The sequence below is a fragment of the Rhincodon typus genome, chromosome 16 (genome assembly GCF_021869965.1).
Source record: "Rhincodon typus isolate 14 chromosome 16, sRhiTyp1.1, whole genome shotgun sequence".
Lineage (NCBI taxonomy): Eukaryota > Metazoa > Chordata > Chondrichthyes > Orectolobiformes > Rhincodontidae > Rhincodon > Rhincodon typus.
Window position 1 is genome coordinate 53,855,482 of NC_063347.1, and position 12,150 is coordinate 53,867,631.

Consider the following 12,150-nt stretch of genomic DNA (forward strand, 5'->3'; position numbering starts at 1 on the left):
ACTTAATCTATCAGAACCATGTGTGATATTGAACACCTCAAATCTCCTCTTAACCTTTCCTGGCCTAAGATGAACAAGTGCCCATTTTTTAGTATCCTCCCTGTTATTGAAGTCTTCCACCTGAAGGACCATTGCAGTAAATCTTCTCTGCAGCCTCATTTTAAGATCTTGACATCCTTCCTAAAGTGTGGTCCCCTGATTTGGACCTCGTCCTCAGCTGGGGTCTAACTAGTCGTGTTTCAACTAGTTGTTCCATAAGATCGCGGCACAGTAGCTCAGTGGTTAGCGCTGCACCGCACGTCGCCAGGGACCCAGATTTGATTCCACCCTTGGGCGACTGTCTATGTGGAGTTTGCACATTCTCACCGTGTCTGCGTGGGTTTCCTCCAGGTGCCCTGGTTTCCCCCCACAGTCCAAAGATGTGCTGGTTGGGTAGATTGGCCATGCTAAATTGCCCATGGTGTCCAGGGATGTATAGACCACATGGATTAGCCATGGGAAACGCAGATACAGTAATAGGGCCAGGAGCAGGTCTGGATGGGATTCTCTTCAGAGAGTCGGTGTGGACTTGATGGACTGAATGGCCTCCTTCCGCACTGTAGGGTTTATGTATTTCTATGTGCTTCACTAGGTCACAGAGATAAATATAGACTTACTTACTTAGACTTAATTAAACTGAGTTCCTCTGGTTCCATGGAGGATAATGAAAAGACTCCACCACTGCCCCAGTCCATCACAGTTTTGTTGCAGCCCAAGTGGTAATCCAGCTCCTGAAGGCCCTTCTTTAAATGTTTTTCACCAGGGCTTCTTTGGCTAACTTGTTGCTTTTGACCATTTGGTGATGTCCATTTTATTGGCATGACTTGCATCCAGAAGGCAAAATACGTGTCCTCCAGTCGAAGTCATCTCTTCATAATGAGCTGTAGGTGCTTCTGACCAGTCTGTGTAGCACTTCTTCGCTGGCGCTATTGTCTCCAAGTGATGCCAACATCTTCTATACGGAGTGCTGCTGAAAGATGGCCAACTTACTGGCATCTTTGTGTTTCTGTTCTGTCTTGCTGGTCTAGTTTACAATGGGTATTACAGTGGACATATGGTGTCCACCCCAATCCAACACCGGCACTTCCACATCATATTGGTGCAGTCTTTAAAAGACTGATGCTGCTTGCTGATTCTTGTGTGGACCACCAAAGAACAGATTGCAGATGCTGTGGTAAATCTTGGCAAACATACCTACTTTCAGCTATACCACAATTCTGAGATGAAGGCAGAGTTGAGTTCCATTAAATCTTCCTTAAATAATGCATTGCAGGAGAGGCTGAATTGCCCATTGAAATGTTAGTGTTGGTGCTTCATCTTGTGTATTAGTTATTGTAGCACCAATCTGCAATCTGACCATCTGACCATCCTAAGAGATGGATCATATCAAAAGAACAAGTTCATTTCAAGAGTCTTTGCATGTTCTCACCTTGTGAGGCATTCGTGCATTGATGGGACTGAGCTTATATTGCTATCTTGTACTATTTTGCTTCTTAGATAGAATCCTGGAAAGTTTACAGCATAGAAGGTGGCCATTCAGTCTGTTGTCTCTGCAGGAGAAACTAAGCTAGGTCTGCTCCCCTGCTTTTTGACCTCATCAAATCTTCTCTCCCAGACAATTATCCGATTCCCCATATCAGAATCTATTTGCCAACAATCAGCACTGACATGTCAAACAATATAAATGATGGATTTCCCCTTAAATTGGTATTCTTGTGAATTCTCCTGATGAGTACAAAACCAAAAAGTTTTGACAAAGCATTTCTTTATCAGTACTAGATTAATTGAAGGTGATTGGCTAAAAAAAAAATGGGCCTACACTACCGTTAGGCAGATCCTAACGCTTCCTGTGAAAGGGTTTTCCTTCATGTTGCTGTTGTTTTTTTTTTGCCAATTGCCTTATATAAAGCCTAAGTGAGAGAGCACATATTCTATTGGCAGGGGCAAAGGGCTGGGCCATCTGTGAAAGCATACCCATAAATGACAGAGGAAGAGAGTAACCTTGTCCGTGCTGGTACTGCAGAGTGTCTGAGAAAACCTCTTGCACTGCAGGAGGCATGCGCTGCAGAATTGAGTTACAAATTGAAAGTATGTTTTTGATGCTAAGCGATTGTACATTTAAAGTGTTCCATGATCAGCACATTGGGACATATAGTTTACACCAGGTTACACTGTTGTTTAGCTCAATATAAAGTAAGATTCTGGAGTGACTACCGCTGTTAGACTTGAGAGGATTTTGGACAGGATTTGGACCACATCATTTCCTAAGATTTGTCATAAGTTGTATCTCATTGAATATGTTCAGGCGTCAAGTTGAGTGGGATGAATGTCCTATGTTGCACAGACATTACTGAAGCAGAGCAAATGATCTTTCAAATGCAAAGTGAGGCATGAGGTTTTATTTGAGGCTGTTATATAAAGTTCAGATATTAAATATTTCTTCTGATACTGTTGACATTTCTAATCTCATGGCATTGGAACCTTTTCTGAGTGCTGCTAGAAATGTAGACTCTTGGAGTAGGCTATTCAGCCCTTCAAGCTTGTCCTGCCATTCAATATGATCATGGTTAATCCTCTATCTCAACGTCATATTCCCTAGCTCTTTTCAGACCCCTTGCTGCCTTTTATATCTAAACATTTATCAGTCTTTCTCTTGAACATACTCAGTGAGCTGGCCTCCTTAGCCTCTGTGGTAACGAATTTGAGTGAAGGAATATTTCCTCATCTCAGTCTTTAATGGCCAACCCATTGTTGTTAGATAATGCCGCCTGGAGTGCAGTGCTAGAGGACTATGAGTGCGAAGGTGAGCTGGTTGGAAGGCTTCCCTCAGTTGTCAGGGACAACAATTCAGCAACCCATTATTCCTATACTCTCTAAACCTCACTTCTCACTCTTTACCCACTCTCATGGCCTCTTAGACTCCCCATCCCACTCCATGTTCCCTCATGCTTCTGTGCACTATTACATTCCTATAATCAAATTATGTTTAAATCTTTAACTACTGTAATGTAGTGTAAGAAAAAATCTTTTTACTTTGAGAGAAGGTGATGGCATAGTGCTAGAAGCTTGAACTTCAATTTGGTTTCTGAATGGATTGTAGATTTTTCCTTTCCCCATCTGATTTCCTGTCAGTGTTCCTGTAGATTGTCTGTCTGTTCTGTACGTTGGTTTCTGCTGGTACAATTAGAGAGGCCTTAGGTATGTTCACTGCCACTATTCACTCTGAGGTTGTAGTCTTGCTCGCCAAGCCAGTGTGTTTGATTGCAGATGTTTCATTACCCTGATAGGTAGCATCATCAATGCTCCTCTGGTAAAGCATTGGTGTTCTGTCCTGCTTGTTATTTATATGCCTCAGTTTGCTGGGGTGGTTGGCATCACTTCCGGTTCTGTTTTCCAGTGGTTTGTATATTGGTTTCGGTTCAATGTGTTTGTTGATGGAGTTCCGGTTGGAATGCCAGGTCTCCAGGAATTCCCCGGCATGTCTCTGTTTGGTTTGTGCTGTTATGGATGTGTTGTCCCCGTCGAATTCATGTCCTTCTTTGTCCGGGTGTATTGAGACCAGTGACAATTGTATATTCAAACAAATCAATGGAACATCAATGGGATCCCCGATATCAAGACTGATAGCAGAAGCGGTAATGCAATGGTTAGAATGGACAGCACTCCCCACGATACAACCCAAACTCTGGGTCCGCTATGTACATGACATCTTTGTGATTATCAAATGCACAAGACTAGAAGAAACCCACCGACACATAAACAACATCCTCAGCAGAATAAATTTCACAAAAGAAGAAGAGAACAATAACTGACTACCCTTCCTAGACGTAATGGTAGAACGTAAGAACAATGGGGAACTCCAGACTCGCGTATAGAGAAAGACCACACACATGGACCAGATACTTAATTACACCAGCAACCAACCCCAACACCCATGAACGAAGCTGCATCAGGACATTATTCAAACGAGCCACAATACACTGTAGTAACCCGGAATTGCGCAAAGCAGAACAGAAGCATTTATAGATAACAAGGTGTAGAGCTGGATGAACACAGCAGGCCGAGCAGGAAAGCTGACGTTTAGGGCCTAGACCCTTCTTCAGAAACCTTTCTGAAGAAGGGTCTAGGCCCGAAATGTCAGCTTTCCTGCTCCTCTGATGCTGCTTGGCCTGCTGTGTTCATCCAGCTCTACACCTTGTTATCTCAGATTCTCCAGCATCTGCAGTTCCTACTATCTTAGAAGCATTTATATGGAGCTTTTAAAAGGAATGGATACCCAAAAAGCACAATCCGCCATTACCTCTGCGACAGACCACAACAAGAAGACACAACACAGCCAGACACACTAGTCACCCTACCGTACATCAGAGACATATCAGAGATGATGACAAGACTACTCAGACCCCTAGGTATCAGGGTAGCCCATAAACTAACCTGCGACAGCTACTGATGAACGTAAAGGATCCCATACCAACAACTAATAAAACTAACGTAATATAAAAAATACCATGCAAGGACTGTGAGAAACATTACACAGGCCAAACTGGAAGAAAACTAACAATAAGGATACACGAACACCCAAAAGCCAACAAGAGACACGACCATTTCTCACTGGTCTCAATACAAATGGACAAAGAAGGACATGAATTTTACTGGGACAACACATTCATAATAGCACGAGCCAAACAGAGACATGCCAGGGAATTTCTGGAGACCTGGCATTCCAACCTGGAACTCCATCAACAAACACATTGAACTGGACTCAATATACAAACCACTGAAAATGAAACCTTAAGTGATGCCAACCACCCCAGCAAACTGAGGCATATAAATAACAAGCGGGACAGAACACCAACGCTTCACCGGAGGCGCACTGATGTTACCTAGCAGGGTGACGAAACGTCTGCAACCAAACCCACAGGCTCGGCGAGCAAGTCTCCAATCTCGTCCACAACCTGAGCTGCAAATCTTCTCAAACTTTAAGCACCATGCATTCTTATTGGTATCAGTATATACTAAAACTATGTGGAGAAGGATCCCTCTCAAACTCTTTGGGAGAATGTAGGTTCAATCATAATGGTTAATAAACAGTAAGTAGGTTAATAATGCACTACTTGGTAGCTAACCATACTATATCTGAGATAAATGGCAGTCTTATGAGTCTTTTGGGCTCATTTTAATATTAAGTATACATTGCTAATTCAGCCACATGTTGTTAACACCAAGAATAATCACTGAATACATAGAATCCCTACAGTGTGGAAACAGGCCCTTTGGCCCAACAAGTCCACACCGACCCTCGGAGCATCCCACCCAGACACATCCCCCTATAACCCACCTAATCTACACACCCCTGAACACTTAGGGCAATGTAGCATGGCCAATCCACCTAGTCTGCACATCTTTGGACTGTCAGAGGAAACCAGAACACCCAAAGGAAATCCACACAGACATGGGGAGAACGTGCAAACTCCACACAGACAGTCATCCGAGGGTGGAATTGAACCCGGGTCCCTGGCGCTGTGAGGCTGCAGTGCTAACCACTGGAGAATACCAAAATCTAGTTAGCTCCTCCCAGGAGCAGTCCTTTCTAGATATTTTCTGATCTTCCTGTTCAGTGATGTTATTGACACACCTGTGGAGCAGGTGGGATTTGAACCTGGACCTCCTAGCTCAAATGTAGGGACACTATCACTGTTCCACAAGAGCCCCAAATGGACCTTTTGATCCAGATGAGCAGAATTTCTCTTGAGATATCAATTAATCCTTTCAGGTACTAACTGTCTTAAACAAGTTTCAGCCATGCCTTCATTGGAAGCATATGTGGCTCCTAATCAGTAAATTGTGGTCTGCAGTTCTGCTCCAAACACTGTGGCACTCATCTCAGTTGACAACATGAGAGCGTGAATCAAGGCCTCGTCTATCCTCAACCAACAAAACCAAAACAGATTATCTGGTCTTTTTACACATTGCCATTTGTGGGACTTTAGAATGTGTTGAGTTCATGAAAGGTGCTATAGTAATGCGAGTAATTGTTTTGTTTTATTCTGTGCTAATGAATTTTTAATGTGGTTACCTGATGGTATAAAGCGACTTTTTTTTCCCCCCACAAAGGCTCTCATGTAAACAGGTACATGGTCCTTTACTTTCCAAAGTATTTGTGTTTGAGGAGATGATGGTCTAGTGGTAATAATCCAGAGACCCTGGCAATGTCCCAGGGACCCAAGTTTGAATCCTGCCATTATAGACGGTGGAATTTGAATTCAATAAATACCTGGAACTAGGAATCTAATGATGACCATGACACCATCGTTGATTGTCAAAGAAAGCACACCCAGTTCGCTAATGTCCTTTAGGGAAGGAAACTATCGTCCTTGCCTGGGTCTGGTCTACATGTGACTCTAGACCCACAGCAATGTGGCTGACTCTAAACTGCTGTGTGGGTAAATAGAGATGGGCAGTAAATGCTGCCTTGGCCAGTGACACCCACAACCTGTGAATGAATAAAACCAAAATCAAGGCTTATCAGTGCCTTGCATTTCTGTAGTGTCTTTCATCCAACAAAATATCTTGAGGTATGCAGTCCGTAGGAGAGAACACATTTAAGAATTAGAAAAAGTAATCTTTTAAACATGGTTCTCATGGTAGATATGGCATTGTAGTAGTGCAGAGGCCTTCACTAATAAATCAGACACAAGTTCAAATCATATCACAGCAGCTAGGATACATTTAATTTAAATAATAAACTGTAACTGAATGCTCTTTAACATTAATCGTACAACTAAAAACCTATCTGGTTCACTAATGAATGCCCTATGGGGGTGTTTGGAGAGAAATGCCGAGGTGTTAACCTGATCTGTCTGTATGTTGCTCTAGAACTTTGTTGCCATTACTTCCAGTCTGGCCTGTATATGTCTACGGACTTTGGACTATATAATTAACTCTTAACAATTCTCTAACAAGCCACTCTGCTCAACAGCAATTAGAGATGTGCAAGAAATGTTGGCCTTATCAGTGAAGCTTACATTCCCAAAAATGAGCAAAAGAAAATACCTTGAGGAAGCTTTTACAGGCAAGAACTAGAACTGAGGTGGAAAAAGCATAAATGTTTAGAGAAGCAGTTCAGGAATAGAATTTAAATGACTTAAAACTCTGTCCTCAAATGAGGAACAGTGAGAGTGAGGGATACATAACAGTAGACCAAGTGTCTGACTGAGCTGAAGAATGCTTGGTGATGAAATGTATTCTTGGTCAACAATGGGACTTGCATTTTGAGGGGATTGATTGGCTCAGCAGTGTGATTCAGCCTTATCGAGATTCAGCCTTATGAGAAAGATGAAATGGCTTCTAGAGAAAGGAGCATATTACCAACGTTTTTGCCAGGAGACTCAACAGTGGTTCATTTTCCCATGCCTCAAGCACTGCTGTGTTTAGGAGTGCAATGATTCTCAGGTATATTTTCAACAATTAGATCTTACCGCGTTTAGTCCTGACAAAATAACTTGATGCCTAAGTTGTGTTCAACTCTCAGTCTGTGCTTGCAGATGGTGGGTGTGTCAGATGATGTCCATGAATATGCAGTGGCACTGAAGGACACTGAAGACAAGATTGCAAGATGTCCTGCAAAGGTAAGAGAATAGGCCCTTTAGTACAGACATGATGTTCATGAATATGCTATTTCACTATGGCCCCCAAATTTTTCCTGTCCAAATAAGCCCTCTAATTTTAATAATTTGCTAGTGAAGTTGTTTTCACTGCTGTTTTAGGGAGTGTTTTCCAGATTATCATAATTCACCATTTCACAACATTTCTCCCAGCATCTTCTGCCAATTTCCTGAAATCTCTCCTCTTCTTACCAAGCATCCTGTTACTATAAACAGTTTACCATTGTTTATTCAATCAAGTCCATCATAATTTTAAAGATGTCTATATTATCTTAATTTTGGCCACTTTATTTCCAGTAAAACAATCCCAACTTCGCCAACTTCTCCATATAAAATCGTCCCTTTTTTTTCTCTGATAAGACTCCTCCAAGGTCTCTCCAGGCTTCCTAAATAGTGATGAGGGATTTTGTAGTTGCAGGAATTGATGGACGTTTCTGTGGCTGCAAAGTGCTCCAAGAGGGGAAAGTAAACAGTCAAAAGTAGTGGTCGACATCATCAAACGACAAAGGGAGAAAAAGTTTAGAAGATGGGATGGCAATAGCCGAGTCATATTACCGCTAGACTATAAACCCAGAATGTCAGCTAATGTTCTGGAGACCCAGATTCAAATCCCGCCATGGCAGGTGGCAGAATTTGAATTCAGTAAAGAATCGCAAATTAAGGGTCTAAAAATGACCAAGAAACCATTGTCGACTGTCGGAAAAACCCATCTAGTTTACTAATGTCCTTTACGGAAGGAAATCTGTCATTCTCACCTGGTCTGATCTACATATGGCTCCAGACCAACAGCAATGTGGTTGACTGTTAACTGCCCTCTGAGAAATTCGGGATGGGCAACAAATGCTGGCTTAGCCCGAGACACCTACATCCCATAAATGAATAAAAACAAAGGAGGAAACTAGCGAGCAGGATCTCAAAGGGAGTAATTTCCATATTACTCTGTACCACAAGACAGAAGTAGAATAGGGCAGATAATTGTGTGTTTTGATAGACGACACGAGGGATATCTTTAGATTCCTGGGACATCGGGAGCAGTATTGGAATAGGACCTATCAATGCTGGGTGGGTTGCACTTTAACAGAACTGGAACCATTGCCCTTCTGGGTGGTACTTTTGGAGAGGGTTTAAGACAATTTGGGGAATGTGGGATTGGGCTCTGTAAACCAAAGCATAGCATTAGAAAGGGGAATCTAGGTGCAAAATGGTTTGGGGAGAATTACACAACACTAGAATAAGAAATAGTAAGTTATTAGGTCGGTCCAGAATAAGAGGGAACATAATAAGTTAGGTTTAAATTGTGTTACAGTCCGTGTAGAAACCAATAACCTTAAAAGAAAAAAAAAACTATGATCCAAATGGAAGGAACCAGCATGCAAGATGTAACCTTTTAAAACTTTTGAAATAAAATCCAAAATCAACATAAAATAAGCATGCGTTAACAGACAAATGATATTTCAATAACAATATTATATGTCACTTTAAATAATCGATGCTGTTACTTTTCAAGAAGGATAGGAGACTGAAGTGCGTAGCAACAGCAGAAGCTTTATTACGCAAGGTATTCTGTCTACAAGGCAGCAAAGTTAGACTGAGCTGTTTCCCTCCGGAACAGCTGATGCCATTATCATAACGTCACATAATTGTGACGGCCCACTGTACTTACCGAATACACAACATCCCGCCCTCTTTACACTGGAGATTCCTGCAATGAGAATAATTCACAATATTTACAAGCATATGTACAACAGTCAGAAGATAAGACACCCCAGAGGACGTTGACTCCCACACGGCTGCCGGAGTACCCCAGGCATCTGTTATTTTTCTTGTTGCTTTTCAGGCCATTCCCTTTACTCCAGACAACCTTTCTGTTGGCTATTCTGCCTCATATTTATAAATGGTGGTTCCTTTCTCTTCAGTTTTTATGTCATATAATTCTTTAGTAAATTGATTTACCACCTCATTTACAATGACAGTGGCTCTGGATTTAGAAGTCTCTGTTTCGCATGCATATTCTCCTAAATCCTTTGTAGTGACTTGACAACCTATTAATTCATTTACAGTTCCTTTGCTGAGATATTCCATGTATATGACTCTTCCTTACTTTCTTGTCATCCTTAAACCACTAAGGAATCAGACTTAGAGGTTTCACAAAATAAATTTTAAAAAAAAACAAAAATTGCTGGAGAAACTGAGCAGGTCTGGCAGCTTCTGTGGAGAGAAAACAGAGTTAATGTTGAGTCCAGTGACCATTCTATAGAACCCTTCTTCAGTTCTCTCCAGAGATGCTGCAAGATCTGCTGAGTTTCTTCAGCAATTTCTGTTTTTGTTTGTTTCAGATCTCCAGCATCTGTGATTATTTGTCTTATTTTAGAGGTTTCACAGCTCAACACAAACGATTACTATTGCCACCAAGTTCTTAAGTTGCTTTGTGAATCCTGCTGGTTTTTTTCCCTTACCATCAACGAGGCTTTTGAACTGAGATTTTGCATGTAGAAAACTACTTTTCCAGCATCTGAAAGAGCTGTCTACTTCTCTCAAATCATTCATTGCCATCCACTAACACACCATTTACATTCCAGTAATTTTCATCAGTGCTTTCATGAGAAGGTATGTGTTCAAAAGATCCGTTTTCACCTTCTTTAATCTCTGTGCTGTTTAGCTGTTCTGTGATTCTGATCAGATTTTGGATGGTGACCTTAGCACTTCCTCTGTCTGCGCCTCTGTCACTGTGTACAATTCGGTATCACTTCTATTCAGGAGGTAAACTGTAAGACAAAGTGTTTCTCTAGCTTCAGTAGTTCATATTTTTTGCTTGAACCAAGAATCACATCATCCCTTTTCCAGATAGGATTGACTTTGGGCTTTGATACTTCACACATAATGTTAACTTTGAAGAAAGCACTGGTTCGTTGGTCTCAAGTTGCAGGTGTACCTTCTACTATCCTCTGGTTTAGGTTTGTCACTAACCAGTTCAACGACAGATCGTTTTGCTTTGTTTGATGTTAGGCTGAAGTAGATTGGATCCTTTTGACCGTGTGCTGCTGTATCTGACCAGCTACTTTGACAATGCAGGATGGCAGCATCATCCTCTTGAGCTTCTTTATCCTTAAGCTTTTGACTGAAGATTATAGACAAAGCTATAACTGTCAGGTGAGCTCTTGATTGACATTGCTAATGCTCACAGGTGTAGTGGTCAAGGTCGATCTCCTGGAGCAGGTTCATTATAAGGCTTAGTAAAGTACCAAACTGGCTCAGTTCATGCTTTTTGTTTGGTTTGATTTCTGCCTCGATCTTTGAACTGGCACGTTTCTGTAGAATTTGTGATAGACCAGTCTCATAATGTGACAAGTGATTTACTTTAGGCCATTTGAGTTTGATTTTCTCCAAACACATTCTTCCCAATAAAGCTGGAAGATTTCCTTTGATAATGTGTAAGGACAGATCTTCAGACTGACCATACAACTGAATTTTCATTGATACGACCCCTCAAAAGTACAGCTTTGCCTGCGTATGTTCTTAGTACAATTTTTGAGGGTCGCAGTGCAACGTGACTCAGCTACTTATGAGATACTCTTACAGGTATCAGTGAAAATGCTGTCCACCTACCTTCTTACCAATTTGCCATTCAGTAAGTGAATAAGTCAGTGTCATTTAGTGTCACTTGCAATGGCCAAAATGTTTAATAACTTCAAACTCAGAGTCTGAGATTTTCTTATGTCCTTTTTGAATAGATTTTCTTTCTACTCTTTGGTTTAGATCTTTTCACTGTATGCTGTCATTTTTCTTCCTCAAGCACACCCGTTCAATGTGCCCTTTGTTTACCGGTTGCTGCATACAGTTTCTTTACAATAGCAATTTGCTGCTGCATGACCTATTTGTCTACACTGATGGCAGTTTTGAGTCTGCATTGGTGCTTGTCTCTCAGCTGCCACTTTGTGAACTCACAAGCTCGAGCTTAACTTCCTTGGCTACTAGTTCCATTGAGACTGCGTTTTCCAGTGCTTTCTTTAAGTCAAGGTTCCTTTCCATCAGTAATCTCTTTTGGAATGCTTCACATCTTAAACAACACACTAGCCTGTCTGTGATAGCATCACTTAAGTTGTCTTTGAATTCGCAAATTCCACTAACTTCTTTTAAAATTACTGCCAACTCCGAGATGGATTCACCACGTTGGTTGTGTTTGTGGAATCTGAACCTTTAAGCAATCACCAGTGGTTTTGGTGAAAAATGGTTCTGTGCTATTCCTATTATTTCTTAAGTTTTAGAACCTGGTTTCCCTGGCTGTACCAGACTCCTCACATTAAAAGCTTAGAACCACACAGTACCCAGAAACACAAGATTATATCTGCTTCAAGGTTGCTAGCTTGAACAAACTAATAGAATCTCTCTGTTTAGAAGTTACATCCATCTACATTTTCATCATATAGTCCTATGGCATCAAAATTTC

At 41.4% G+C, this 12,150-nt stretch overlaps 1 protein-coding gene across 1 annotated transcript in view; it reads left to right on the forward strand.

Moving 5' to 3' along the window:
- LOC109929384 (E3 ubiquitin-protein ligase RNF123) overlaps window positions 1-12,150 on the forward strand; it is a 279,987-nt gene that overhangs the window by 87,505 nt on the left and 180,332 nt on the right. Inside the window, exon 7 of the mRNA XM_048606242.1 lies at window positions 7,584-7,667. Coding sequence (XP_048462199.1) covers window positions 7,584-7,667 — 84 coding nt within the window. The remainder of the gene's footprint in view (window positions 1-7,583; window positions 7,668-12,150) is intronic.